Source organism: Xenopus laevis, chromosome 1S, assembly GCF_017654675.1.
Source record: "Xenopus laevis strain J_2021 chromosome 1S, Xenopus_laevis_v10.1, whole genome shotgun sequence".
NCBI lineage: Eukaryota > Metazoa > Chordata > Amphibia > Anura > Pipidae > Xenopus > Xenopus laevis.
Genome location: NC_054372.1, coordinates 143,638,237 through 143,666,169, shown reverse-complemented (window position 1 = coordinate 143,666,169; position 27,933 = coordinate 143,638,237). Strand labels below are relative to the sequence as shown.

At 38.6% G+C, this 27,933-nt stretch overlaps 1 protein-coding gene across 3 annotated transcripts in view; it reads left to right on the top strand.

The window, feature by feature from the left end:
• Window positions 1–27,933, top strand: part of txnrd2.S (thioredoxin reductase 2 S homeolog) — a 76,464-nt gene continuing 48,531 nt past the window's right edge. For all 3 annotated transcript variants that reach the window (XM_041580309.1, XM_041580311.1, XM_041580310.1), the window contains exons 1-8: window positions 1–231; window positions 3,295–3,363; window positions 5,952–6,008; window positions 7,325–7,469; window positions 10,156–10,230; window positions 13,521–13,599; window positions 16,052–16,114; window positions 24,591–24,661. In XM_041580309.1, coding sequence (XP_041436243.1) covers window positions 189–231; window positions 3,295–3,363; window positions 5,952–6,008; window positions 7,325–7,469; window positions 10,156–10,230; window positions 13,521–13,599; window positions 16,052–16,114; window positions 24,591–24,661 — 602 coding nt within the window. In that variant the 5' untranslated portion in view covers window positions 1–188. The remainder of the gene's footprint in view (window positions 232–3,294; window positions 3,364–5,951; window positions 6,009–7,324; window positions 7,470–10,155; window positions 10,231–13,520; window positions 13,600–16,051; window positions 16,115–24,590; window positions 24,662–27,933) is intronic.

Here is a 27,933-nt window from a genome sequence, read left to right as displayed (position 1 = left end):
GTAACGAGAATTTAAATAACTAAATAGCAGGCAGGAGGGAGGGGGGTAAATGGGGCCTGTCAGCACATAGTCACGTGACAGGCTGTGAGGCCACTGTGGAAGAACTGCCGGGAGAGGCGCATTGAAGCTGAGCATTGAAACTACTCTGCGTGACATTGAACTAGTGATCCACGAGTGCCGACTGTGTTATGAGAATCGCCTCTGTGGTGCGGAAAGCGGGACTGTTGGGCGGTAAATAAGGACTACAGCTACCATACTCTCTGTAGTTTCATTTATACATTAGCTTTACACGTACAACCTTGTGATTACATGTTATTCCCTCTTTAAGTACATTTTAACTTCTCCAGATCCTGGTTGTTATGCTGCCTGCACTCAGTATTATCCATGACATTTTTAACTGTATTTAAAACAATATGAAGAAATCCCATTCCCAATTAGGGTTGTGTGGTGTTCATACAAATGGCCTGTAGATGTTACTGTGCTCAGACTTATACTTCCTGGACAGCTTAAAAGTGAAAGTTACTGTTGTGTAATGCCTGCATGACTGCTAATAAAGCACCGTTATACTCTACTCATCCTCGGCTACCTAAAACATAACAAATGGCTACAAGGATGTCTCTTCTACCTCTGCAGCAACTTTACATAAACACCAGGGTTCTAGCATTAGGGCTTGTATCATGGCAACATGTAACTTTACATCAACACCAGGGGTCTAGCATCAGGGCCTGTAACCAGGGCCCTAAGTAGCCCCATGATCATGACTTTCACCAGTGGTGAAAGTCTGTGGTTGTTATCATAATCATAATCATTTTTATAGATTGTAAGCAGGGCACCAGCAAGCTATGCAGCTCTTTACATTCATTTACAACAATAAACTTTAATTAAACACTGGTGCAGAATAAAAATAAGATCATAGAGTTCACAATCTGACAGTGGCCAATATACAATATCCGCTTCAGAGAATGTGGTCCTTGGGTATGGAGGGAGGAATTCAGAAATTGATGGTCAGTGGGGACATACAGTGGATGTTGTGGAATGGGTTCCGTATCCCATTATTCACCAATGCCCTTTTGACAGCATGCCAGAAATGCTGTCTGGTTGCTAGGAAGGTTTGTCAATATATAAATGGCTAGCAAGATGCAACCACTGTAAATTATAATGTTTGCATACAGTAGGATTTTAAACTACCATAGACACTACATCGCACTTGCTTAACATGCAACAGACTGATCACAAATATCTGCATAGGTGCAGGTTAGCGCCTATGCACTTTTGAATTGTTTTTCATGCACATCATCTATAACGGTCCCCATAGACGCAAAGATTTCTCTTGCCGAACGCCCGATTTTAGCGAAGTCCGACCAATCCTTCGAAATTATCGTGCAGTTAGTGGGATTCGAACGATCGAACATCTTACGATTTTTTCGGCCAACATCTGTCAGGAAATTGATCGGCCAGGTTAAAAAATCTTTGTAGGTCCCAGTGCCATCTATCTATGTTTGCAGGGCCAAGCAGGCAGATACCCTTTGTTTTCCTGGCAAAATGGTCTTTTTATTTGATGGACAATTCGTACGATCGTTCAGAGAAAATCGTGGTCTCTTGATGATGATCGGATCTCAACATCTACGGCCAGCTTAAAAGATATCATTACAATTTTCCAAATCTCCTCACCTTGTCTGACAAACTGGAGGGCTGTAACATCTGTTGCACATGGCAACTGTACCTTAGAAGAAGTACAGAAGCCCGGTTTACTAAAACTGTCTTATATTTCTGGGGTGCTAAGGAGGTTTTGCACACTGTACCCTTAAGGGCTAGTCCACACGGGGAGATAGCGACGCGTTTGCGGTCGCGGCGACAAAGCGCCGCGACAGTCGCCGCGACCGGCGCAGGCGACAGTTTTGTATGGGCGCCTATGTAAAAACGCCTGTGCTAACCACACGAGGCGATGCGCTTTTCAACAGTCGCCTGAAAAAGCCTGGCGAGGCATTTTCAGGCGACTGTTGAAAAAAAAACCTGGCGAGGCATTTTCAGGCGACTGTTGAAAAGCGCATCGCCTCGTGTGGTTAGCACAGGCGTTTTTACATAGGCGCCCATACAAAACTGTCGCCTGCGCCGGTCGCGGCGACTGTCGCGGCGCTTTGTCGCCGCGACCGCAAACGCGTCGCTATCTCCCCGTGTGGAATAGCCCTAAAGGAGAACTGTTGCTATTTTTTTTTTTTTTTAAAACTTAAAGTTTTATTAAGCAGTTTCATATATGCAACATCACATATGTGGGTATATATAGTATGAAAATAGGAGGAATGGGAAGGGGGGAAAAGAAAAAGAAGGGTGAAGGGAAGGGGGGTAAAGTCAAAAGTCTGTAGATATACAGTAAGAGAAAAACACAAGCAGTTTGGCTGCAGGTCCTGCATTCAAAAAAGAGAGTCCATAAGTGAAAGTGTCCATCATACAGCTATGGCGAGGGTGACTTAGAAGTTTCATCCTTCAATTCGTTGAGGCGTGCCTATGAAGTGAGGGTTCCCCCCTAGTCGGAGTTAGACGTGTAGAGCCAATAATAATTGTGGATCATGTTCGTGGGCCAGCCAGGGTAGCCAAATTGCATCGAAAGCTTCCATGTCTTCTTTAAGCAAATGTGTAAGTTTAACTGTTGCTATTTTTTAAAAATCTTTATTATCCACTACTGTATTGAATTTAGTAGTGGATTTTTAATAAATCTGTTTCATTCTGTATGTGTCTTGATCATTTATATATTTATATATAATGATTTATATGTGCGATTAACATAGAGTTGTTATAAAATAGTGCTCTCTGTATTGTTTCTAAAGCTGGCCATAGACGCAAAGATTCCATCGTAGAAAACAAACATTCATACAATTTTCGAAATGTGTGTGGAGTGTCCCAACATTTTTCCTACCATGGCAATCGGCCGATCAGACCGGTCAAAAGATTTATATCAGCTACCAATAATATCTCTGCATGTATTGCCTCTCGATATCAATGGGAGATTGTCACTACTATTTGTCGCCTTTCGTACTATTGTGATTTGTTCTCTTTTCTACTTTATATTAATCAGAATGGGTAGTTGCAGGTCGGAAGATTGTCCGACATAGGCGATATAATCTGCACATCTATGGCCAGCTTTCCTTATATGTATAAATGCAAATACAGTCTGAAAAGAGGGAATATTTTGTGCACACAGGTATGTACTGTGTACATTTATTTTTACTTTTAGTACAGTAGAAGTTTATGAGAAAATGTTATTTATAACATGTTATTCTGTATTTACCTTTACAGGAATCCATCATGACTATGACTTGCTGGTTATTGGTGGAGGCTCTGGAGGTCTTGCATGTGCCAAGCAAGGTAAAAATTATGCAATATACATAGCTAGTGGATATGCTATAGAAATCATGCTGGTGTGATAATGTAGTGTTGGATGTGACCATTATTGCCTTCATTGTATCATTCTTTAGTGCCTGCTCTTAGACTCAGGGCACATGGATCCGTTCCTTTTAAACACCTCCGTAAAATTGCACTGACAAGAACAGCTTCCACTTCAAGGCCACTTTGATTCTGCTGAGGCAGAAGTTGCTTTAGGAGCGGATCCACTTCTCTCAGCATGCGAAAAAAAAATAGGCTCAGAGCAGCGGATTAACTAGGGTCACGTGGGCTGAAGTGCTGGGTTTGCGTTTGGCTCCCCTGATTCACCGGGGGTTCTTCCCTCCCTTGGGAGAGCTTCCCTCAACACCCCTGGGGGTCTCTTCAATTCTGGTACTGCCATGTCTACAATGGTCCCGTCGGCAGTGTGGACACCACCTCTGCTCCCCCGTAGTTTTGCAAGAACAATTTCAAGCATTTTGTTGCAAAGGTGTTTTGTAGCTACATGGCTAAAAACAAAACGATAGCTGGGGTACTTTCTTGAAAGATGATTGTGACTTGAATACGTTCACCCACACCATTAAGTTAATGATCCTTCAGGCTTCTACACTGATTTAGTAATGCCTTATTATATGAGCTTGATTTAAAGGCTTGATTCAATGACGAAGCTACACAGTTTAAGAGAGTTACTCTGCCAACACTGGGAGGCTCGTGATATCACTTCAATTGCAGTGTAACAGTAAAGATTGACTGAAGTTTATCAGAGCATAAGTCACATGGTTTGGGGCACCTGCAAAATGGACATCATGCCTAGCCCCATGCCAAATTTTAAATATAAAAGTTGTTTTAAAAAACGGATTTCAGTGTAGAATTCTGCACTGAAAGTTGAACAACCCCTTTGGAACCATTAACAATCTCTGTTTAAGAGTTGGTTCATTTTTTTTATTTGCTTCTTTTTGATGGTGGTGCAAATTGTTTCACAATCTACATCCTGATAGTAGTTTGCTTGCATACAGTTGTCTTAAAAATGTGTTCCGTTTATGTGAACACATTTTAAGGTGCAAGTAACATGTTTCCAGTTTGGTTAGGTGGAATGCTGAGCGTTCAACAAAGTTCTCATCTTGCAAAAAAAATCTGGCATTTGGTAGAATCCACAAATGAGTACCCCTTTCAAACAAGCAAATCTGAAATGTGCATTTGCTTAAATGGTTAAATCTGTGACCAATTAGTGTCACATACGCTATTATAGAAACTTCTACACAAAGATCGGAAATGTTTTATTTTTATGAAAGTAGAGCGTTCTGCGTCAAAGAGCAAATGCATTGTTCTGAATATAAATGAGCCAACACAGGCAATCCATTAAAAAGCCCACAGGGAAGAAAGTCTGTTCACTTGAAAATGTATCCAGATTAAGATGCTTAGAATGAACTTTCAGAGACCTGACATTTCCTGAACTGAAGTTCATCATATTAATGCTAGACTAAGATACACACAGAATATTTACACACACACATACATCCTTTTTTCATTAACTGCTTGGTTTTCCATATTTGTTTCTATTCATCTTCTTTTTTTGTTTATGATTTCTTGGCCATTTACCCCCTATCCAATTATTTGAATATTAGACATACAGGTTCTGCTTAATTTATGCTATAGCTTCCAACAGCTCCAACCATCTACTATTGTAGTGGTAGTTTGCAACAGCTAGAGTGCTGCTCTTTGTGTGTTCTGTAGTGTCCTTTTGTTGTTCTGATGCCCATTTTAAGCATGAGAAAAGGTCACACATTTAAGCCAATTGGCCAAGAGCATTGGTACATAAAACTTTTTTTGTCCACACTATTTCTCATGGGCACAAAAAAAAGGCCCTAAATGCCTTCATGAGCATTTTCAAGCCATAATGTGATCACATGTTAGACATTTTAAGCATTTTTTAGTCTGACTATGAGCATGTGCTGAAGGTTGCTATTATAGGTCAACTATGCCCTTTAATTTATTATCAGATTTGCACTTGGATTTTTAACTTTCATTTAGGACAATTGTGCATGTGGTGATTGTATGCTGTCTGCATGATTTCTAGCTCAGTAGAAAACCGCAAAATGCTTGGGATTTCCTCTTCATTGACATGAATAGTAACTGCCTGGCCTGACAGTGCAAAATTGTATAAAATAATTAATAAAAATACACGTAATTGTGCAAGAAAAATATCATACCAAACATTACTTTTTGTTAATAAAACAATTTCTTTGAATATGTGTTCACACTTGTGGGAACCATTTTATTGAAATTCTGTGGAAAATAGATTCAAATGTTAATAAACCAGACCCATGGTGACTGTTTTTAAGTGCATCTTGCTTTAAGTGAATCAGAAAGGGGGCCTAAAATTAGCAAAAATATCACTTTAGAGCAGTGTTTCTTTCCTATTCATTTGTGTCACTTTGAGAACTTTTGTGCAGAAAATTACATAGAAAGCAAAAATCTTCCCTTAGTATAATTGTCTTATTCTTCCTGTATTATGCCCAGTGATTTATTTTTCTTTCTTTCTCCTTGTAATTTCTCTGTTCCTTTAATTACAGCGGCACAATTTGGAAAGAAAGTTGCAGTATTTGATTATGTTGAACCTTCCCCAAGAGGTATGAGAGTCTCAGTAAAATTGAGTTTTATAGAATGACCATAAATCCAGAAACAGACCCATTTAACTTGTAAAGCAGTTACTTGAAAATAGAGTATTGTTAAAGACTAAGGTAGGAATGCATTGAACCCAGAATTTGGTTGGTAAAAACTCATTTCTAACCTGCACCCAGATTTTTCTTAAATGAACAGTAACACCAAAAAATGAAAGTGTTTATAAGTAATGAAAATGTAATGTACTGTAGCCCTGCACTGGTAAAACTGATGTGTTTGCTTCATAAAGACTTCTATGGTTTATATAAAACAAGCTATTGTGTAGCCATGGAGGCAGCCATTGAAGCTGGAATGTAGAAGAAAAGGCACTGGATACACAGCAGATCACAGTTCTGAAGACTCCCAGCTTGAATGGCTGCCCCATGGCTACATTGCAGCTTGTTTATATAAAATAAAGTAGTGTTTCTGAAGCAAACCGACCCGTTTTACTAGTGGAGGGCAACAGTACATTATAGTGCCATTCCTTTAACACATACAATACATCTTTTGTTGAATTCAGTTTACTATGCCTCATCTGGCATTCTGCTGAATCCTAAAAGGATGGATTCTGTGCATCACTAAAGAAATACAATATTTTTTACTGTAGATAACATAAATCATTATTTTTTTGATTCATTTATGCATTTTGTATACAGGTTTTTCCAGTGAAGAGCTATGACTTGGGATGCACCGAATCCAGGATTCGGTTTGCGATTTGGCCTTTTTTTTTTAGCAGGATTCGGATTCTTCCGAATCCTTCCGCCTGGCTGAACCAAATCCTAATTTGCATATGCAAATATGGGGCAGGGAGGGAAATTGTGTGACTTTTTTGTGTTCCCCTTCCCACCACTAATTTGCATATGCAAATTAGGATTTGGTTTGGTACTCAGCCGAATCTTTTGCGAAGGATTCGGGAGTTCGGCTGAATCCAAAATAGTGGAATTCGGCGCATCCCTAGCTACAACCTTTTTTTTTACAGTCATGACCTGGGCCATAAAGCTCAACAAGCCAAAGCTAAAAGCAAATCCAACCAAAATAAAATAGTTGAAATAACTAGTGGCAATACCTTCCAGAAAAGTAGCAGCAAAGGCAGGACTAACGTCATACTAATGCCCTTGGTTGTTGGACTGGAAGGTGCCATTACATTTGCCATTATTGTTTCTCAGTCTCATTTTTGTTTCTTGTTTCTCATTTTGTTTCTTGTTTCTCATTTTGTTCGTAAACTGTCATTAAGAGCCGAATGATCTGGCTAATGCAATTTTATAACATATGTTAAAATCATTAGGAACAAAATGGGGAATTGGAGGAACTTGTGTAAATGTTGGCTGCATTCCCAAAAAGCTGATGCATCAAGCAGCACTTATTGGTAGCACCATGAAAGATGCACCTCACTATGGCTGGGGAACACCATATGAAATACAGCATGACTGGTAATGTATCAAATCATAACTGATATTGAACTTCGTATTAGCATGCACTTCTAGTATTTCTCCCACCTTCTGAACAGTAGCAGCAACAAATGACAGTAGACAGGAGGCTTATATTAAAAGGTCTATCGTTCAGTGGAACAGAATATATAGCATATTGCAATGTGCTTCACTGTAAGATAAACATTTGAGGGATCTGACCTGTATTAAGCATCGTCATTTAAACCTCATATGGGAGGTTTGCCAGATAGTTTACTGGAAATATATCATTACTTTATTGGAGAAGTTGTTATCTTATAGCACTTCCCAGTGGCATAAAAATAGAATAGCCAACACTGGAAGGGGACAGCAGAATGTGATGTGTATGAATAAAGCCAATAAGGGGGTTTGCTTAGGACAAGCGATGAATCTAATCCATCATTTTTGTATTTAGCTCAACAAAAGATTATCTGAATTTGGACCATAATGTTTATTTTCAAAGTAAAAAAAAGAAAAAAAAATGTTTCTGTTGTGAACAAAAAAATAAGTCACATGACTAAGGGTTCATACTTATCTCTACTGAACACGGATTTATGCATCCCTAATTAGCACTTTGTTTACACAGTATTACTGATGTAACTTGTGAATATATTTATGAACCAAATGGGATAATCCATTGCAGTGTCACATGCTGATTTTCTTAGCTGTAAATATTTTAGTGGGTATTCAATAAAGTGGGCTGAGTTTGTTTTTGGGCATTATTAACCTCTAGCAACGAGTCAACAGGTAGAGATTGTTCACTGCAGTAGAAATATTGATTGCTACAGCTTAATAGATCAAACCTATGTTTGGCCAAGCCATTACCCCTAAGAGTACTAACTCCGGCAACAGAAATCTCCAGTGGGCACCATACATGGGCAGATAAGAGGACAACTCGCCCAGTAGGGGTTAAATCAGCATCTTAAATCTGCATTTTTATATCCACCCTTAGGGGCAAATTCACTAAAGGATGAATCGTCTAACGATAGCGTTAATTCACTAGCGTAGCGCATTTTTGTTAATTCGCCGATTCACTAACGGACGCTGGCGTAAATTCGCTAGTGTTACTTCGCACCCTTACGTCTGGCAAATTTGTGCAACGGACGTAACTACGCAAATTCACTGACGCGCAAAATTGTCTGAATGCTACCTTTTACGCCAGACTTCCTTTGCTACCTCAGACCAGGCGAAGTGCAATAGAGTAGATAGGGATTGCTTCAAAAAAAGTTAAAAATTTTTCTAAGTCCCAAAAAACGCTGGCATTTTTTCTTTTTTTTTTATGGGTGATAGGCTGAAAAAGATCGAATTTTTTTTTTGGGGGTACCCTCCTTCCCCCCTACATTTCCTAACATATGGCACCTAAACTATACAGTGGGCACATGTATAGGGCAAAATAACAACTCTATTTTATTTTATGAAGGTTTCCCAGGCTTGTGTAGTGTAATGTATTTGCTGCTACATATACGTCCATTGTACTTTAACTTGGCGCCGTGTGCAAATTAGGCATCGCTAGCGTAACTTCGCTTTGCTTGACGAATTAACGCTAGTGCAACTTCGCTACCGTTCTCCTCCCTGAGCGCAACTTTGGATTTTAGTGAATTAGTGGCGCCCTGGCGAAGTGCAGTGAAGCCTGCGCTAGCGCAACTTCGCAGGTTAGTGAATTTGCCCCTTAGACTGAGGGCCCATGGAGCAATAGCTCTGCTGCTTTCAGCCTGCAGCTTTTTTTTTAAATTTTTTTATTTTTTGCAGGCTGAAAGATGTAGATCCACTCCCTTATGTACCTCGGTAAAACTGCAAGCACAGATTCCTCCCCAGCAACTATACAAAGCGGAGCCAAGCGGTGATCAGCCCGATAACGCAAAAGTAGACATTTTTGGAATAAGCAGTGTAATTAGGTCACCAGCAGACAACTCCACAATACATATATGCTCAATCCATCTCGAGAGAGTTTGGCCGCGGCTTGTTTCAGTGAAGTGTATTTTCAAACCTGTGGATCCCATAGAGCTCAATAATATGAAGTTTCCTTGGTATATTAGAGTTTCTGCTGAAAAACGCAAACACTGGCATCTCGTGAGGGATGTTGCCCTCAAACGCCCAGTGGGAATTGCTATAGTCTGTTTTCCATTTTCAATAGGGCTTTATTTTGTGCATATTTACTCTCTGATTTTTAAAAACACAGCGTAAAAACACACCGTGTGACCTGCCCTTATGAGAACACAGGCTGTTGGCTCTGGCTAGTGTCAGGCTGTCTACTTTTCAGGCTCAATGCTCCTGCTTCATTGATTTGAATCCGATCAGCCTGTGTGCGGCCTCACACAGACTGAGGTGAGCCCAAATACTGACCTTGGCTTCAGCTTCGCTGTGTGTGACTGCACACAAGCTGATTGGATTCAAATCAATGGAGTAGGGGCACTGAGCAGATCTGCTTCTCTCAGCTTGCAAGCATACACAGGCTGACAACAGCCGGAGCAACAGCCTGTGTTCCCATAGCCTTGAAGTTAGGGAGTTCCAACAAACTGTCTGCTGGAAAATAGCCTTGATTAGATAATTCTGCAGATCATCTGACTGTAATCTACAGTATATGAGCAAAGGAATGTCTGTGTATGGAAAAGTGCTTTGGTGAGATCAGAAGAATCAAGTATTTTTTTAACATGTTTTACTATCTGACCAGGGGCAAAATGGCTGGAGCTGTTCAGAATTATGTGAAATCACTGAACTGGGGACATAGAATACAACTGCAGGACAAGTAAGTCTGACTTTTTGTTACTTGTCGACATTAAATACTACTAAATATTACTATTATGCATCATGCAAAAAAAAAGGCAGCTGACTTTTGAGGCACAATTAAGCACCCAGTGATACATATACAACATCAGTAAAGGACAGAAGAATCTGAGATCAGCCACAGGTTATGGTATTAGGAGGGGTTGTAGCATTCAGAACTTTGGATTGAAAGATGCCCAATTCTAAACACTTCCATTTTCCAGTGGATATGGATGCTAATCAGCCAAGTCAGAAAAATGAATAAGTGCATCACTGCAACATATGTTGGTTGTCCAAGATGGTCAGCTCTTGGCAACACAACCAGTGTAGGCAATAGAATAAGTGTAGGCTATATACTGTATGGAACTATTGCCTTTGTACCATTTTGTACCAAAATTGTTATAGCGATGTACAACTGTCCTGTGCTCTGAAGGTCACTGCAAGCACCACAGTGCAATGAACAGTATTAGTGATTGATGTGCTATTAAAGATGAAAAACCAGCTCTTGTAATATTTACAGATTCATGATTTTGCATAAGACCGTAAATCACATTCACAAAACTGTTTTAGTACTATTTATAATTTGGTTCTGCAGACCTTATTAAGCAAATACTACAAGGTCATTAAGTTATACTAGTGGCTTTCTAATTTAATACTGATTTCTTTTTTTGGCTCAGCTTTTATTTCTGTTGCAATATAATTAACAAACCACACAGGAGACTGCCACTGTTATTGCTGGGGACAAAGGGGCAATGATTTAGAAACATTGGAGATAAAGTAAAAGTCGTTATCTAGAACACGATTTTGTAATGCTACTGACTTTTCTGTGATTTGTTTGCAAAACAGTATATCCAGTAATTGCAAAAAGATCAATATTGTTATGCTATTTTTTTTTGGATAAATGTCCACTGTACCCACAAATTTTCCTGTTGTTTCATTCTTATGCAGTCTTACCATTGTTGCATGCCATAGTTTAATGAATTGTAGCGAAAAGTTTAATGTCACTCTTTAAAATGGCTGGCATTTAAGAAATCTTAGGGTAATACACTTTGACTGCCAATGGAGGGGTCCCTATATTCTGTATCACATATTTGGTGATCAGCCCTCCTTTTGTTTCATTAGGTTAATAGAGTGGCTTTACTGTTTTTTTCTCTGTGTGTGTGTGTGTTTGTGTGTTCACACCCAGAAAAATATATTTATATATAAATAAAAAAAAAAATAAAAAAAAAAATAAATAAAAAAAAAAAAAATATATATATATATATATATATATATATATATATATATATATATATATATATATATATATATATATATATATATATATATATATATATATATATATATATATATATATATATATAGCTGTGTCTTTGTTGAAACTCAGCATTAATGGGGTTGTTCACCTTCCAACCACTTTTTTCAGTTCAGTTGTTTTTAGATTGTTTACCGTAAACAGTCTTTTCATCTTCTCCCAAAATTAAAGTTTAAAGGGGAACAAAAACATAACATAACTTAGCTTTTTGAAAAGTAAACATAATTTCAAGCAACTTTGCAATATACATCAATTAAAAAATATGCAGACTTTTCATGATTTTTTAATGGTTTCTGACAGTTCCCTAAGCCTAGCCCCTCCTCTCCTGCTGATCTTTCTGACTACTTTGCTGAGCTGGCTGACTTCTGTTACTTTGTATCAACAGCCATCTGTCCTTAGCCTGCCTCCTCCAAACAATTCCCTGCACATGTGATTTCAATACGGAATGGAACATCACAGTGCAATGCATTGTGGTTTATCTAGTTCCTTTAAGCTGTGCAGAAGTTGTCACAATTTGTAACATCAGTGCTTAGTCCCTCCTTCCCTGCCAGGATTTCAAATGAGAAAGAAATGTTAACCAGCTGAATTGCAGCATAGAAATGGCATTTATTCATACTTTTTGAAGAAACCGGTAACTGTGATGGGTATATTAGGGGTTTCTGTCTTATGTGAGCCTCTTTATCAAATTTTGGTATGGAAGCCGGAGTTCCCCTTTAATGCTCGTGTCTCTGTGGTTTCATTCTGGCAGCTCAGTAATCCAGGAGCATCTGAACTGTTACAATTTGCTATATTTAGTTGTTACAATTAGTTAATACATTTCTGGGAAATATTAGGAACTATTGTATCAATTCTAATAGCTGCCTATAATGGAACTTGGCAGCGACAAAGATAACAAATGTATCCACTAAATGTATCATTTTAGAACAGTTAAAGAGTTGGTGACCCCCTCCCAGAGCTGCTTTAGAAGGTAAAAAATGAAATTTTAAACTTCAGTTTTCAAAAAATCATCACAAATAGAATGTAATAGGACAAAGCCTTTATTTCTGATGAACTATCTGAAACCAACTGAACTTAAAAAAGTGTTTGAAGGTGATCAACCCCCTCAATTGATACTATGTATTAATGTAAAAGGCTTGTGTTTCTGCATTTCATGTTGTAGGTCTCTCTCTCTGCCCCAAGGGGAAGACAAACATCACCTGTGATGTTGCCCATAGCAACCAATTAGCTATTTGGGAGAAGATGGAAAGCATGTACTTGTAGGTGCAAGTTAGAAAATAAAAGCAAAGATCAGATTGGTTATTATGGGCAACATCACCATTGATATTTATCAGCGATGAGCGCAATTTTTCACCAGGTTTCTCTGCCAAAAAGATGTTGCCCATCTTCAGTGCATTTGCCGAATTTTTTGCTGTTTTCACAAATTTTTGGCTAAGCGGGTCAGATTCACCCATTACAAATTTTTACCTCCAACTTAAATATACACGCCCCTTCATTTGCAAAAGTGTAGTAACTGAAATCAATCAATAAGATGTTTGCCTTTAAACAGGCAACCAGTAAATGATGTAGGTTACTGCACCTTGGAAAACTTAGTAGGGCTCATTTATTAACATTATACATTAAACTAAACTGCACATGGGCAGTAACCCTTAGCAACCATCAGTCACTGGTTTGTTCAGCAAAATGCACACACGTGAGATGCAGATTTTTCTTTTTGGCAAAAGTGCTACTTCTTTATGCACCAATGTGCATGGTGTCAATAAAGGTCACTCGGTGCAAGTCAGTTGCATGTGTAGGCACTACCCTAAGGGAACCTAGTAATGACACAGGTGCCTTGAGGTGGTGCACAGTGCTATTTAGTTTATCAGTGCAGGCTGAACTAGCACATTTGTAGCATGCAATTTAGTACTTTGCATTTTGTGTGTCCATGGGTCATAATAATATTGTGTTTTTGTTCACAGAAAAGTGAAATATTTTAATCTGAAGGCTAATTTTGTAGATGAGCATTGCATTCGAGGAGTGACCAAAGCAGGAAAAGAGGTGAGTTCCTCAGAGGGGAAAAAACATTTCTAAACCTGAAGGGTTGGGAATGAGAGTTAAAGGAGAACTAAAACCTAACTAAAGAAGTAGGGTAGAAATGTTTTACTTTATGTTTTGTGCTTCTATACCAGCCCAAGGCTACCACAGCCCCTTTGCAGTGAAGATCTATGCATCCCCTGTAGCGCTCCTTTTTTTCGGCTGATTTGCTGTACGTGTTCTGTGCTGTTTTCAGTTACTGAGCTCAGGGACCAACGCACAATATGCTGTGTGTGTGTGTGTGTGTGTGTGTGTGTGTGTGTGTGTGTGTATATATATATATATATATATATATATATATCAAACAAGGGAAAGTTGTGCTCACCACTAGTTTTTAAAAATCATTAGGCGGGGGTGCAATGAGGGTGTGACCACAAAATACATATAGACAAATACAAGATTCCTCTGCACTCAACCCATTATCAATATATTTAAGACAGAGACATTTTGTGCATACTGCTACTGAAAAATGCCTTACCCTTTAAACAAAACAGGGATTGTTTGTCCATATATTGCAATATATTTAAGCTGGCCAACTACGTCAGTCATCCCATATCTGGCCAGTCCTATGCTCAATTTTCATCTGATTCATTAAGAATTCTATGGTTTAATTATACATTTTATAAAAGGGACGAATACGTTTTACCTGCAACTTACTAGCTGCTTTCAAAGTAAAACTCCCAAACTTGGCTGCCCTTTTATTAGACACCAGTGGGATCACCTGACTATAGTTGGAGAGGGTGGGAGCTACAACATGGAGCTGGTCACTGCTCTTGTAGAACTATAACAAACAAGGGAAAGTTGTGCTCACCACTAGTTTTTAAAAATCATTAGGCGGGGGTGCAATGAGGGTGTGACCACAAAATACATATAGACAAATACAAGATTCCTCTGCACTCAACCCATTATCAATATATTTAAGACAGAGACATATTGTGCATACTGCTACTGAAAAATGCCTTACCCTTTAAACAAAACAGGGATTGTTTGTCCATATATTGCAATATATTTAAGCTGGCCAACTACGTCAAAGTCATCCCATATCTGGCCAGTCCTATGCTCAATTTTCATCTGATTCATTAAGAATTCTATGGTTTAATTATACATTTTATAAAATGTATTTGTCTATATATATATATATATATATATATATATATATATATATATATATATATATATATATATATATATATATATATATATATATATATATATATATATATATATATATATATATATATATAGAAAGGTGGGTGCAAGCTGCACACCTTAAAGTGCACAAAAAATACCTGGGTGCTCTGGTTAGAGAATAAATAGAGAAAGCACGTAGTACCGGCACTCCCAGGGTTTGCATAAAAAACTCAAATGTTCGATATGTTGAAATAAATGAAAAAAGGTTTATTAAATCCGACGTTTCGGTTCCTCACAGGAACCTTTCTCAAGGACAAAGTTGTCCTTGAGAAAGGTTCCTGTGAGGAACCGAAACGTCGGATTTAATAAACCTTTTTTCATTTATTTCAACATATCGAACATTTGAGTTTTTTATGCAAACCCTGGGAGTGCCGGTACTACGTGCTTTCTCTATCTCTATCTCTATCTCTATCTCTCTCCTATTGTTTTACACTGAACTGTTTTTTTTAAATGTTGTTGTACTTTGAGTTCCATGTGTTAAAAAAAGAGCTAATGTTTAGTAATCTCTAAGTGTTTATTAGTGAAGTATTGCTCAATGGCATTGTACTGAATTCCTGAGTAGTGGAAACATGACTTTAATTCTGTGGTCATTCTTGAGCATTAGTTACATGCTTCCCTCTAGTGACATGCAGTAGAATTTGAAACCTACATTGGAGAAAACACTGCTTATAGAAGAACTAACCCCCCCACCATAAGCCTCCTTGAGCTTCCAGACATTGCCCTCCTCTCCCTCCCCATGATGTGCTTTAGTGTGAAAAAAAAAATCCTTTAGAAAATTCTCACCCTTAAGAGAAGCACAGCGGAGTTCCCGGTCGCCATCTTCCGGATCCTCATATTGTCTTCAAGTGCTAAGGCTAAAGAGAAGACACCAGGCATAACCCCCAACCAACCTTAATCTTAATTGTTTAGACAGAGAACACACATTATTATGAAATGTAGTAAAGTTTTAAGGGACCAATGTTCTATCTTAATTTTTTAATGAGAAAAAAAATCATATATATTAAACTTAATTGTAACTTTTTTGTAAAAGATTTTATTTTTTGAGTTTCATAATAAACACAAACAACATTACAAGTTATACAAACTTAGAGAGGAAAAGGAAAAAGATTCTCATGGGCCTTAAGAGGTGGGGTCTAGTGGCTTACACATCTATATACTTGAGTTTAATGTAACTTTGAACATAAATAATTTTGTAACTGCCAATGTTATTTCTCCTATTTGACAGACATTAGTGACCGCACAGAACATTGTCATTGCTACAGGAGGACGACCAAAGTATCCTACACATGTAAGTAATCTGTCTGCTGATTGGCCCAGTGGCTGCTACTTAATGCAGTTGGGCTTTACATCTGTAAGCTTCAGAAAAAAAGTCATGCTATCATTCATGCTATGCAGGAATGATAGCATAAACAGTGTTTATGAAGGTACACCCAGCTTTCAGCTTTTTCCCTAACCGGAGCTAACGCTTAGTCCCTATTCTGGGCAATTGGTCCCGGGATCATAATCCCACTCACACTCCTCGGTGGAGCCTCAGTTGTCTGACTATCTATCACTCCTAGAGTGTTCTATGAAAGTGAGCTAGCCTATCCTTAAAGGAGAAGGAAACCCTGTAGAAAAAAACCCAGCACCCCACCCCATGTAGACCCCCTCCCTCCTCCCCCCAGGCTAACTCCCCCCCCCCCCCAGGGAAATGCCCCATACTTTATACTTACCCCTCGTTGCAGATTCTGGCAGCGGACTTAACGGCATCCATCTTCCGGTTCCTCGGTAAGCTCACAGGGAGATCGTCAATCTCTGTCAATTTCGGCGCATGCTCAGTTGTCAAAATACCGGCAAATTGCTCAAACTGCGCATCTGCCGACATACCGATCTCCTAGTCCGCTTACGAGGACCTGGAAGATGGATATTGTGAAGTCTGCTGCCAGAAACTACGACAAGGGGTAAGTATAAAGTATGGGGCATTTGCCCGGGGGGGGGGGGTGGGCAGTTAGCCTGGGGGGAGGAGGGAGGGGGTCTACGTAATAGACCATACCTGTGTAGGTTCCACTTCATGCAGGTAAGGGGATTAACCAAATGGACCCTGAACATGTGTGATCATTTTATATATTGTCACACAATGCCACCTAGTGTCTAAACCCGGGATAAGGCTTTGATGCGGAAAATGGAGTCTAGCTACTGTATAACTATGGGGCCCTTAAGTGCCCAATATTTAGGGGAATGCAATATAAATGGGGAATACATTTTTCAGTCCCCTACATAATATTTGTTTTAAATAGTTATAATAGTCACAAAAAATACAAGTGGACATGTATTAGTAAGATTGGCACAGGCACCTGAAAGAATATTATGGAGACCATTTGCTTACATTTATAGAACATTATTTTACATTAGGGCTAAGCAACATAAGTTGCCCTACTGCTGCAGTCTAAAGTAAATATAATTGTTACATTAGGGGACTATTTTCACTAAATGTTGTAACCAGTGTTAGTTTCCTAAAAAAAAAAAAACAATTTAATCTATCTTTGATAAAATACAAGTCACTTTTGTAGTTTAGCTGTTCTAGTCAATGGGAATTGCATTGCTTGAAGCACCTAATAATGGTTATTGCCAGATGGTACCGATAACAATTGCCCCAGTTGGTCATAAACCAGCAATATATGTATTATATAATTGGAAGTGTTTCTTAGCAGTTTCTCACTAGTGACAAGTGAATCTGATCCTTTTGCTTTGCCAAACATTGGTGAAACTGCAAAGATTTGCGAAAATGCATTGAAGTCTATGGGTGTCAAATTTTTTTGCCACGCGATGCTGCACTTTTTTTTTTTTGCCAAGCAACAATTTTTTTTCATCCATTGGAGTCTTTTTTTTCATCCATTGGCGTCGTTTTTGTCACGAAGCTCTGCAAAAAATTTCGCTCATCACTATTCCAGACATTTGGATTATAGTACTCTGCTAGTATAGCTTCAGGCCCAAGGTTTGAAATAAAAGGAATTAACCCTATACAGACATTTCAAAATGAATTCCCCTATTTTAAAAAATTACATCCATTACATCCATCCAGTGATAAACTATATGTATCTATACACTATACCGTATGTAGGTAGAACACTTCTGTGTTAGAAATGTGGTACATTTTGGAACATTATTAGAAAACCCTGACTGTATAATCTAGGAGTAGATTATGTTAGACATCCAGTGTTGCTATTAGATGTGTTAATATCACTTTAATTGTTCTTCTTTAGCGATGTAAGATTTTTCCACTTCACAGGCCAGTTATCCACTATTTCATATGTTTGGCATCTGCATTATATAAAACTAATATCTTTTTGGAAAGTACACATTCTGATGAATACTAAATGTTTATTTCTTCTCCCAGCTTCTAAACTGTAAAACTTTGCCAAAGTTGCAGTTGTATAATTTCCAAAAATTGCCTCAAAGCTTGGCTTGCACAACATTTTATCTCTGATATATCACTAAATACAAATATATACCAATATTTGAATGCAAGGGGTTTCCAAACAGTCTTCTACCTGAATATGTGGCATGTATCTAAATAGTGCTTATGAATTTTCATGGCAGATGGTTTGGCCCCTGCAAAAAACAAAAAAAACAAACTGTATTTTATGTGTGGCAAACCCCATAAACAGCACCTATATCATTGAAACACCTTTTTTAATAGAGAATCAGATTTTTCTTAAACTACCCAACTGCAATCCAGTTCTTAAAGGAGAAGGAAAGGCTTGAAATGGTAATGTCATTAAAATCTTTACCACACATGCACCTCCTGAACTGCTATATTTATACTCCTCAATTCGCATCCATAAGGAAGTAATGCGCCCAGCAAGTTCCCTGAATCTTACTGAGTTTGCAGGCGCCATTTTATAAGTGCTGACGTCACTTCCACCGCAGCTCCTACACATTTGCAAATTATTTTTTTCTCCTTGACTTGACTCTGCCGCATCATCAAAGCTGCTGGCAGGTAACACGCAGCACTTAAACACAGCATGGACACCGAGACACATGTAGCTGCTGCTTTGCCTGCCAAGCATGTATTGTATAGGTGCAGGCAGGCATATGCTCCAACTGCCAAGAACGTATCTAATACGTTCTTTGGCAATTGGAGGGGTTTCTCTGCATCTGGGGGCATTAGCACTCACAAGGACCTGCCAGGCAGTGAGCACAGGCAGATCTCAGATAATGTTGTTTTCAGACTTTCCTTCTCCTTTAAGTTAGTGGTTTTATAAACAAAAATCTGAAAATTGACTCAACGTTTGTATTTTACAGCAGCTTGTCCCCACAAATCATTAGGTTCAAAGTTAAACCTTTATAAATATGAATGCCATGGGTCCTCCAATTTTATACTTAATATAACATAGTAAATTAGGTTGAAAAAAGACACATGTCCATCAAGTTCAACCTTTTAGGTCTATATATAACCTGCCTAATCTAATGTCTCCATCATCACGATTCAGGGAGAGAATCTTCATGGCTTTCACTGTAAAAAAAAAAAAAAAACCAAACCCTTCCGAATATTTAGCCAGAACCTCATTTCTTCTAATTGGAAAGGGTGCCCATGTGTCAGATGGAAGGACCTGCTGGTAAAGCATCGGATAGATTATTATACGATCCCCTTATATATTTACACACAGTTAACATATCACCCCTCAAATACCACTTCTCCAGTGTGAACAACCCCAACTTGGCCAGTCTATCCTCATAGCTGAGATTGTCCATACCTTTTATCAACTTAGTCATATGAAAAAGTTTGGGAACCCCTCTTAATTCTTTGTGGAGTTTTGTTTTATTATTGGCTGAGCTTTCAAAGTAGCATAACATGGCTTATGGAAACAGTAGTATTTCAGCAGTGGCACAAAGTTTATTGGATTAACAGAAACAATGCAATATGCATCATAACGAAATTAGAAAGGTGCATAAATTTGGCCACCCCAACAGATCTTAAATCAATACTAAGTTGAGCCTCCTTTTGTAAATGTAACCGCCTCTAGACGACTCCTATAGCCTTTAATGAGTTTCTGGATGATGGTATTTTTGACCATTCGTCCATACAAAATCTCTCCAGTTCAGTTAAATGTGATGGCTGCCGAGCATGGACAGTCTGCTTCAAATCATCCCATAAATTTTCAATGATATTCAAGTCAGGGGACTGTGACGGCCATTCAAGAATATTTTAGTTCTCCCTCTGCATAAATGCCTTTGTAGATTTCTAAGTGTGTTTAGGGTCATTGTCTTGTTGGAATAGCCAACCCCTGCATAACTTCAACTTTGTGACTGATGCTTCACCATTATCCTGAAGAATTTGTTGATATTGGGTTGAATTCATCCCACCCTCGACTTTAACAAGGGCCCCAGTCCCTGAACTAGTCACACAGCCCCACAGCATGATGGAACCTCCACCAAATGTGACAGTAGATAGCAGGTGTTTTTCTTGGAATGCGGTGTTCTTCTTACGCCATGCAAAGCGCTTTTTGTTATGACCAAATAACTAAATTTTTGTCTCATCAGTCCAAAGCACTTTGTTCAAAAATGACTGTGGCTTGTCTAAATGAACCTTTGCATACAATAAGTGACTCTGTTTGTGGTTTGAGTGCAGAAAGGGCTTCTTTCTTATCACCCTGCCATACAGAAGTTCTTTGTGCAAATTGCGCTGAATTGTAGAACGATGTACAAATACCCCATCTGCAGCAAGCAGGTCTTTGGAGGTGATCTTTGGGTTGTCTGTAACCATCCTCACAATCCTCTGCATATGGCGCTCCTGTATTTTTCTTGGCCTGCCAGACCTGGGTTTAAGAGCAACTGTGCCTGTGGCCTTCCATTTCCTGATTACATTCCTTACAGTTGAAACTGACAGTTTAAAACTCTGAGATAGCTTTTTGTAGCGTTCCCCTAAACCATGATACGGAACAATCTTTGTTTTCAGATCTTTTGAGAGTTGCTTTGAGGATCCTATGCTGTCACTCTTCAGAGGAGAGTACAACAGAAGCGCAACTTGCAATTGGCCACCTTAAATACCTTTTTCTCATGATTGGACACACCTGCCTATGAAGTTCAAATGAGTTAATCCAACCAATTTTGTGTTGCCAGTAATCAGTACTGAGCAGTTACATGCATTCAAATCATCAAAATCACAAGGGTGCCCAAATTTTTGCACAGCCAGTTTTTCACATTTGATTTATTTTGATACAACTGAATAATACTTCACTAAAAATCTTTGTTTAGAAAACACCCCCATTTTCCTAGGAAATTAAAGACATATCACTGTTATCTTTTTTGTTGAAAGTGTAATAAATTATTATGCAGGCTAATTGGGGTTTCCAAACTTTTTCATATGACTGTAGTTGCTTTTCTCTGCACCCTCTCTAATTCAATATGTCCAGTGTTTGAGCACTGGAGACCAAAACTGTATGGTGTGTTCTAGATGGGGCCAGCGCTCTGTACAATGGAAGAATGACCATCTCCTCCTTTGAATCTCTACCCTTTTAAAACCTTATTTGCCCTTTGCTTTTATATTTTTACATCCCAGGTGCATGACTTTACATTTATTGACATTTGACATTGAATCTCACCTGCCACTTAGCTGCCCAGATTGCCAGTTTGTTAAGATCCTGCTTCAAGGATCCCACATTCTGGATGGAATTTATTGGGCTGCCTAGTTTTGTGTCATCTGCAAACACTCATAGATTACTTACAATACCATTCCCTAAGACTTTAATGAACAAGTTAAATAAAAGTACAGAGCCCTGATGGACCCCACTAAGAACTTTACTCCAAGTAGAGAATGTCCCATAAACAACCACCCTCTGTACCTGATCCTGAAGCCAGTTCCCTATCCATGTGCAAACAACTTCATTAAGCCCAACAGCCCTTAGTTTGGAAGGTTTAGTCATTTGTGGGGCACTGTATCAAACACTTTGGCAAAATCCAAATAGGTCACATCTACTGCTCCCCCTCTGTCCATCATCTTACTTACCTCATCATAAAAAACAATCAAATTTGTCTTACATCACCTATCCTTCATAATGTCACGCTGATTGCTGCTCATAATGCTATTCAACGGGACAACATTTTGAATGTATTCCCTTAACAAGCTTTAAAATCATTTGCCCACCATGGATGTCAAACTTACTGGCCTATAATTGCCAGACTGAGATAGTAATCCCTTTTTCTATTGCTTCTGTCCCTCCAAAAAAAAGTATAACCGCTCATATTAACTGTCCAGTCATGAGACTTATTCAGCCATGTTTCAGCAACAGCAATCATGTCATATTTCCCCTCCAGTGCCAGCACTTCCAGCTCTCCCATTTTACCAGTCAGACACCTTGTATTTGAAAACATACATTTTATTCTGGTGCCCATGTGAGAATTTTGTAAATAAGACATGTAGTTCTCCCTGTCCTTAACAGTACCCCCCCAACCAAATCTCTTCTCCCCATTTTCCCTTAATTTGCCCACTACTTCATCTAACCTGTCTTCCACAGAACCCCCTAGTACACCTTCCCCCCACATGCCTAGTTTACTAGTTTAAAATATCCCACCCTCTAGTCATCTTCTCTCAAAGCAGCTGCATCAATCTCTCAGCCACTTATTGATCTTTCAAAGCTCCTGTTGTCTTCTTAACGTTGCTTGTGGCACAGGTAATATCTCTGAGAAAATTACTTTGGAAGTCCTCGTCCTCAACTTTTCACCAAGGTTTTTAAAGGAGGATTTTACCCCTTCCTCTAATTTTGTCATTTGTACCTGTGTGTACCAAGACCACCGAGTCTTCCCCAGCTCCGTCCAGTAATCTGTCCACTCATTCTACCATATGCGAAATCCTAACAGCAAGCAGCATATTTGGCATGTAGGGTCACCAAGGCAGATTGCCCTATCCACCCTTCTATTAATAGAATCCCCTATAACTAAAACCTGCCTATCCTCCCTACCACTCCCCCACTGCCCATATAAAAGCTGCATCCTCCCAGGGTGATTTGACTGCTGTCAGCTGTTCCATACATGCCAGTTCTGAGCTGTCCTTCCCAACATGTTCAGCCAAAATGGTGAATTTGGCTTTGGACTAGCTGTGAACCAGCCCTAATTCCCCTCTTGACTGTCACAAACCTGTCTCCATCATTAGCCTCCACTGCCCCTTCTCCACCCCCCATTATACTGGCACCTGTCAGGAGATGCTCTGCGAGCCTCCTTTCCTCCCACATGTTTTCTGTTGCCCTCAGTTATACAAGTTTCCCCTTAGAGTCTGCAGTTCAGATTCCAAGATGAAAACCCACCAACATCTCTCATATGTAAATATAGCATTGACCTGCTGCTCCAACACCACATACATGTGACAAGACACACACTGTAGAGTTCTGCACTGAACCAATTTCTAAGACGCGACCCGAACCGCAACCCGCTTATTTACCCACTTTGATCCACTACCCGGACCTGCAACTGCCTTATCTGCAACCCGCCGACCACCATCAAACAGGAAGTGATGTTGCTGCAAACTGGAAGTGACATCATCAAAAGTGGGCAGAGACAGAAACATGTTTTGTAAAACTTTAAAAGGAGTAAAATATAGACAATATTACATAAGATCAGACCCGCAGACCCGGGACCTGCAGACCTGCATCTATACCTGCACATGTCATAGCAATATAACAGATTAAAGGGTGCTCAATATGTGCTTTAGTTAAAATGATGTTACAAATGTGCAAAAAGATCTTAAAACCCAGAACAAAGGACAAATATATAATGTCTGATGTAGACTGAGACATGGCAGTCCTTAAACCTAGACAACTAACAAAGCATACAGTATAAGAGGGTTTTAAAGAAGGAAAGCTACCAAAGCAGTTTATTGCCAATAGATTAGCCACAATAGTGCAAGCTATAACACTATATTTATTCTGCAGAATGCTTTACCATACCCGAGTAAACTGCTCTAGAAGCTCTCTCTGTTTCTTTAGGATTGCAGCTGCCATATTCGATTGGTGTGACATCTCTCCCTGCTCACTCATAGCTCTGGGTTCAGATTACATTAAGGTGGGAGGGAGAGAGGAGCAAACTGAGCATGCTCAAGCCCTAGCCCTGGAGGTTTATACTGAAACCAGAAAGTCTGATACAGAAGCCCATGTATACACAATAGAAGGAAATAAATGCAGAGTTTCTTTTGACAGAGGAATCAGAGCAGCATTACTTTGAGGATTTGCTGTGTATTTATATAGACCTTTCTGATAAAGCTTACTTACTTTTAACCTTTCTTACTCCTTTAAGTAATGCAATAAGCCAGTTATTTCTTACGTTAATACTGTTATACACAGAACTATATGACAGAGCACAGTGCTATATATTTCAATAAAACTTTTCAGAATTGCTCCCCACCTTTTTCAAATGGTCTAGGCAGGTGCCTTATTTTTGGCCCTCTGGATAGTTTTAGGTTAAACATAAATCTTATTGAATTACACAACACAGCATTCTTACTGATCTTTGTTTTTGGAGGATGCTGGGAGTTAAGCAACAGCATGAGATTCTTAATAATAGGCGTGTGAAAAGGAATAAGAAATGAACCAATTATAAACAAAAAGTCTAGACACAGAAGCAGATATCTTGGAAAAGAGTAATAGTTCATGTGTGCTGAGGTTATTTTAAATAAAGTCTGACAAAAGAAAGTAACACCTGCAGATTTAGAAGGTTAATCCACTCCATTTTAATGTTCAATAAATATACAAAGGTTTAATGAGTAATGTCACATATGGATCCTGTGTTGACAGGTTCCTGGAGCTCTGGAATATGGTATAACAAGTGATGACCTGTTCTGGCTTAAAGAATCTCCAGGAAAAACGTACGTAATCTAATTTAATATTTTCTGCAATATGTGAGACGCCAGTGTGCTCTTATGGGGTCCTTCTTCTGCAAAGCTTATTTTGTGGCTTATTTCAAATGCTTTACATAGGGCTTTTTGTATTAACAGGACACTCAAACATAAAGTCTTCGAACAGACAATAACCAAAAAGAAAAACCGCACAAAATGTGCAGATGTCATTGTGTTAACCTTTGTTGGTCTAAGTGTAAGTCATGGTGTAAAGTGCAAGAAATGGGAATGGGTTGTACACAGGCATGCACTCCGCACCCCCATGAGTCTTTGTGCTCCATATTGGCATCTGGCAGTGCTGTATTTGTGAGGAGTGGGCTGGAGACAACAAGTGTGCATATCCTATCCAATCTCCTTGTGAGCGTGCTTAGCAGGAGCCTTCTGTAGCAGAGCTTTGTACTTACCACTTGCTTATGGAAAGTGTTACATACAGGCCTGCCTTGCACCTAACCAGCACTATGCACTGCATATTTTTCTGGAGCAAGATGCAGAATGTTGCAGGTCTCTCAATGCAAGTGGTAAGTGTAAATGAGCACAGGGTACAGTTTTGTGCTCCTTAGTGCCTTTGCACTTGCATCTAGGGCCGCAGTGTTGTTTTGTAAAATGGCATGTTATAATTTTTTATATTTGAAGAATAAATCCAGGCCTACCTATGACCTTGATGAAGACAGTGAAAAAGACAAGCATTAAGATTTGAGAAATAGCAGCTTCTACTTATACATTAGTGAGATGTGGATAATTTGAAAGCTAATAGCACCTGCCAACACACTTTTGGACATAATTTGAGGCAGTGAGTTCAGCTCCTTTGGAGAACTAACACAATATCTGCTGTATGGCTGGATTTTTGGCCTGGTTGGAGCTTAATGACCAGAGGCAAAAGTGAGTGATGTAGTGGTGTCATATAGTATGACAAAGGCTAAATGTTTAAATAAGCTAACTTTGTTTTTTAAATTATGAATAGGGCAATCATCCTTTTGCAGCCTTTGTGGATTGTAAATCTATTGATGTAATTGTGGCTAGCCTAATTCTTTGCAGCAAGCAACTGTATGGAAAAATATCATTTAAGTGGTTATATTTTTGTAATTACAGATAAGAAAGAACACTGCAGTTATGGATTACAGGCATCTTAATCCAATCTGCAATTTAATTTAAATGAATATATGTCAGGTTTATAATTGTCTGATTTTAGAGGAAATATGTAGCAGTGACAAGACTGAACTTTAATATAGGTACAAGGCCTATTCTAGTGTAAGTGTATTCACTGAAAATTAATATGGAGCAGGCGATCAAATGAAGGAAATCTTTCATCAGACAGTTGAAGACAAGTAAAAAGATTTATTGTGTCCTCTGCCTTACACGTTTCGTGTTATAAACACTTAGTTATAGGCTGAATGTACAGAGCTTAAACACCAGTATTTAAACATATGTTCACCAATCACAACACAACATCAATCATCAAGTGATCCAATCCCTGAGTTTTCCATATAAACCAACCCCTATATCCAATTATCTCAGGTGTAGGTACTATAGAAAATGAAGAGCTACACCCAGCTTTCAATGAGTGCCATTTTGGTACATGGTTAGTGGGTTTATATTTACTACTTTTTCTCTGTAGTAATAAAACAGTACATTGTACATAATCCAAACTAAGATATAATAAATCCTTATTGGATGCAAAACCAGCTTATTGGGTTTACATGATTTTCTAGTAGAGTTAACGTATGAAGAACCAAATTACAGAAAGATCCATTATCTGGAAAGCCCCAGGTCCCAAACATTCTGGATAACAGATCCCTAATTTTACTAAGGTTCTTAATACAGTTCTGATCCAGGGACATGTCCCATCACCCTTTTATACAGAAAGACAACTTCCAAATGGGTTGTTCCACCTTTCTCTGCAGTAATGAAATATTTGATTTGCTTGGGAGCTTTTTTAAGCATTAAAAAAAACCACCAAATGGCCAGTAGATGTCACTAACATATCTCCAAAGTATTCATAGACATTCAATATCTTCATCTTGTCAGATCGGTTTAATTTTTAAACTATTTTAGTTAATTAAAGGGCACCTATTACTTCAAAAAGTCTTTAGCAAGCACTTTGGCCTCCATGAGGGAGCTCCCAGTGCAGGGCCATCCATGTTGGGTCATGCACTTATGGAGAATGATTGTGCTGCAACTTGCTCATTATGTGTATGTGGGACGCGTAGGATTTGCGATGCATCAACTTTGATCCTACGTCACATGCACATAATGACCATCACACAGGCTGGCTTTATTTGTTCTAATCCTTTCCTTCATATTTGGAAACAAATCAAGATACAATTAAAGATCAGCACCACAGGCTATGGATAAAACAAATAACAGAACCTAGTACAATATTGTTAATATTCAGGGCAATCACCAAAGTGTTAAAACACTAATCTGTGTGTGTCTTGAACCATAGAAAGTCTATAAACAGATTTTTCGTGTGTGTTTTAAAGTGCTATAATGGTTTCTACAAGGTGCTATCTGCAAAATAAAATTATAATTAAGTCAAACAAAGTGATTTTGACTTGTTTGTTGTAACACTTTGGTGATTGCCCTGAATATTAACAATATTGCAGTAGGGTTTTTTCCATAGCCTGTGGCTCTCCTCTTTAATTGTATCTTGATTTGATGATCCAGTGGAGTAACTGTGAAAAAGATTGGCAAAGGATTTGTTGCAAATGTTTGTTGTTTTTTGCAATTTTAACTCTATTATACATATTTGGAAACAAAGTGCACTCCTATGACTTTATAAATGTTTTCTTGCATACAATAGCGAGTCCTGGTTTTAGTCTGTGTCTAAGACCTTTATCAAGACAGCATTACACAATAAAATTTAAAAATTGCTGTTTAAATTAAAATAGACAACCAGAAGGAATATATGGCAAATAAAGGTCATGGAACATGATACATATTTTTTATCACACACAGTTTTAGTGAGTAATATAATACAAATCACTAAACACAAATTGTAACTGATGACCTCAATAAGCACTGTTTATAATGATATAATTTACTAGATATTCATGGCCTGTGTATATTATATATGCTTCCACAGTAATTAAGTCTATAAAGACAGTCAGTGTTATTTTTTGTACCCTCTAGAGGGCAGTACAAACTGCCTTATCCATATCAGTTGTCTAGCTCATGGAAGGCTTACAGATATTTTGCTGTGTTCCAGTGGGTGGAAAGAAATCTATTCTATTTGTCAAATAAAT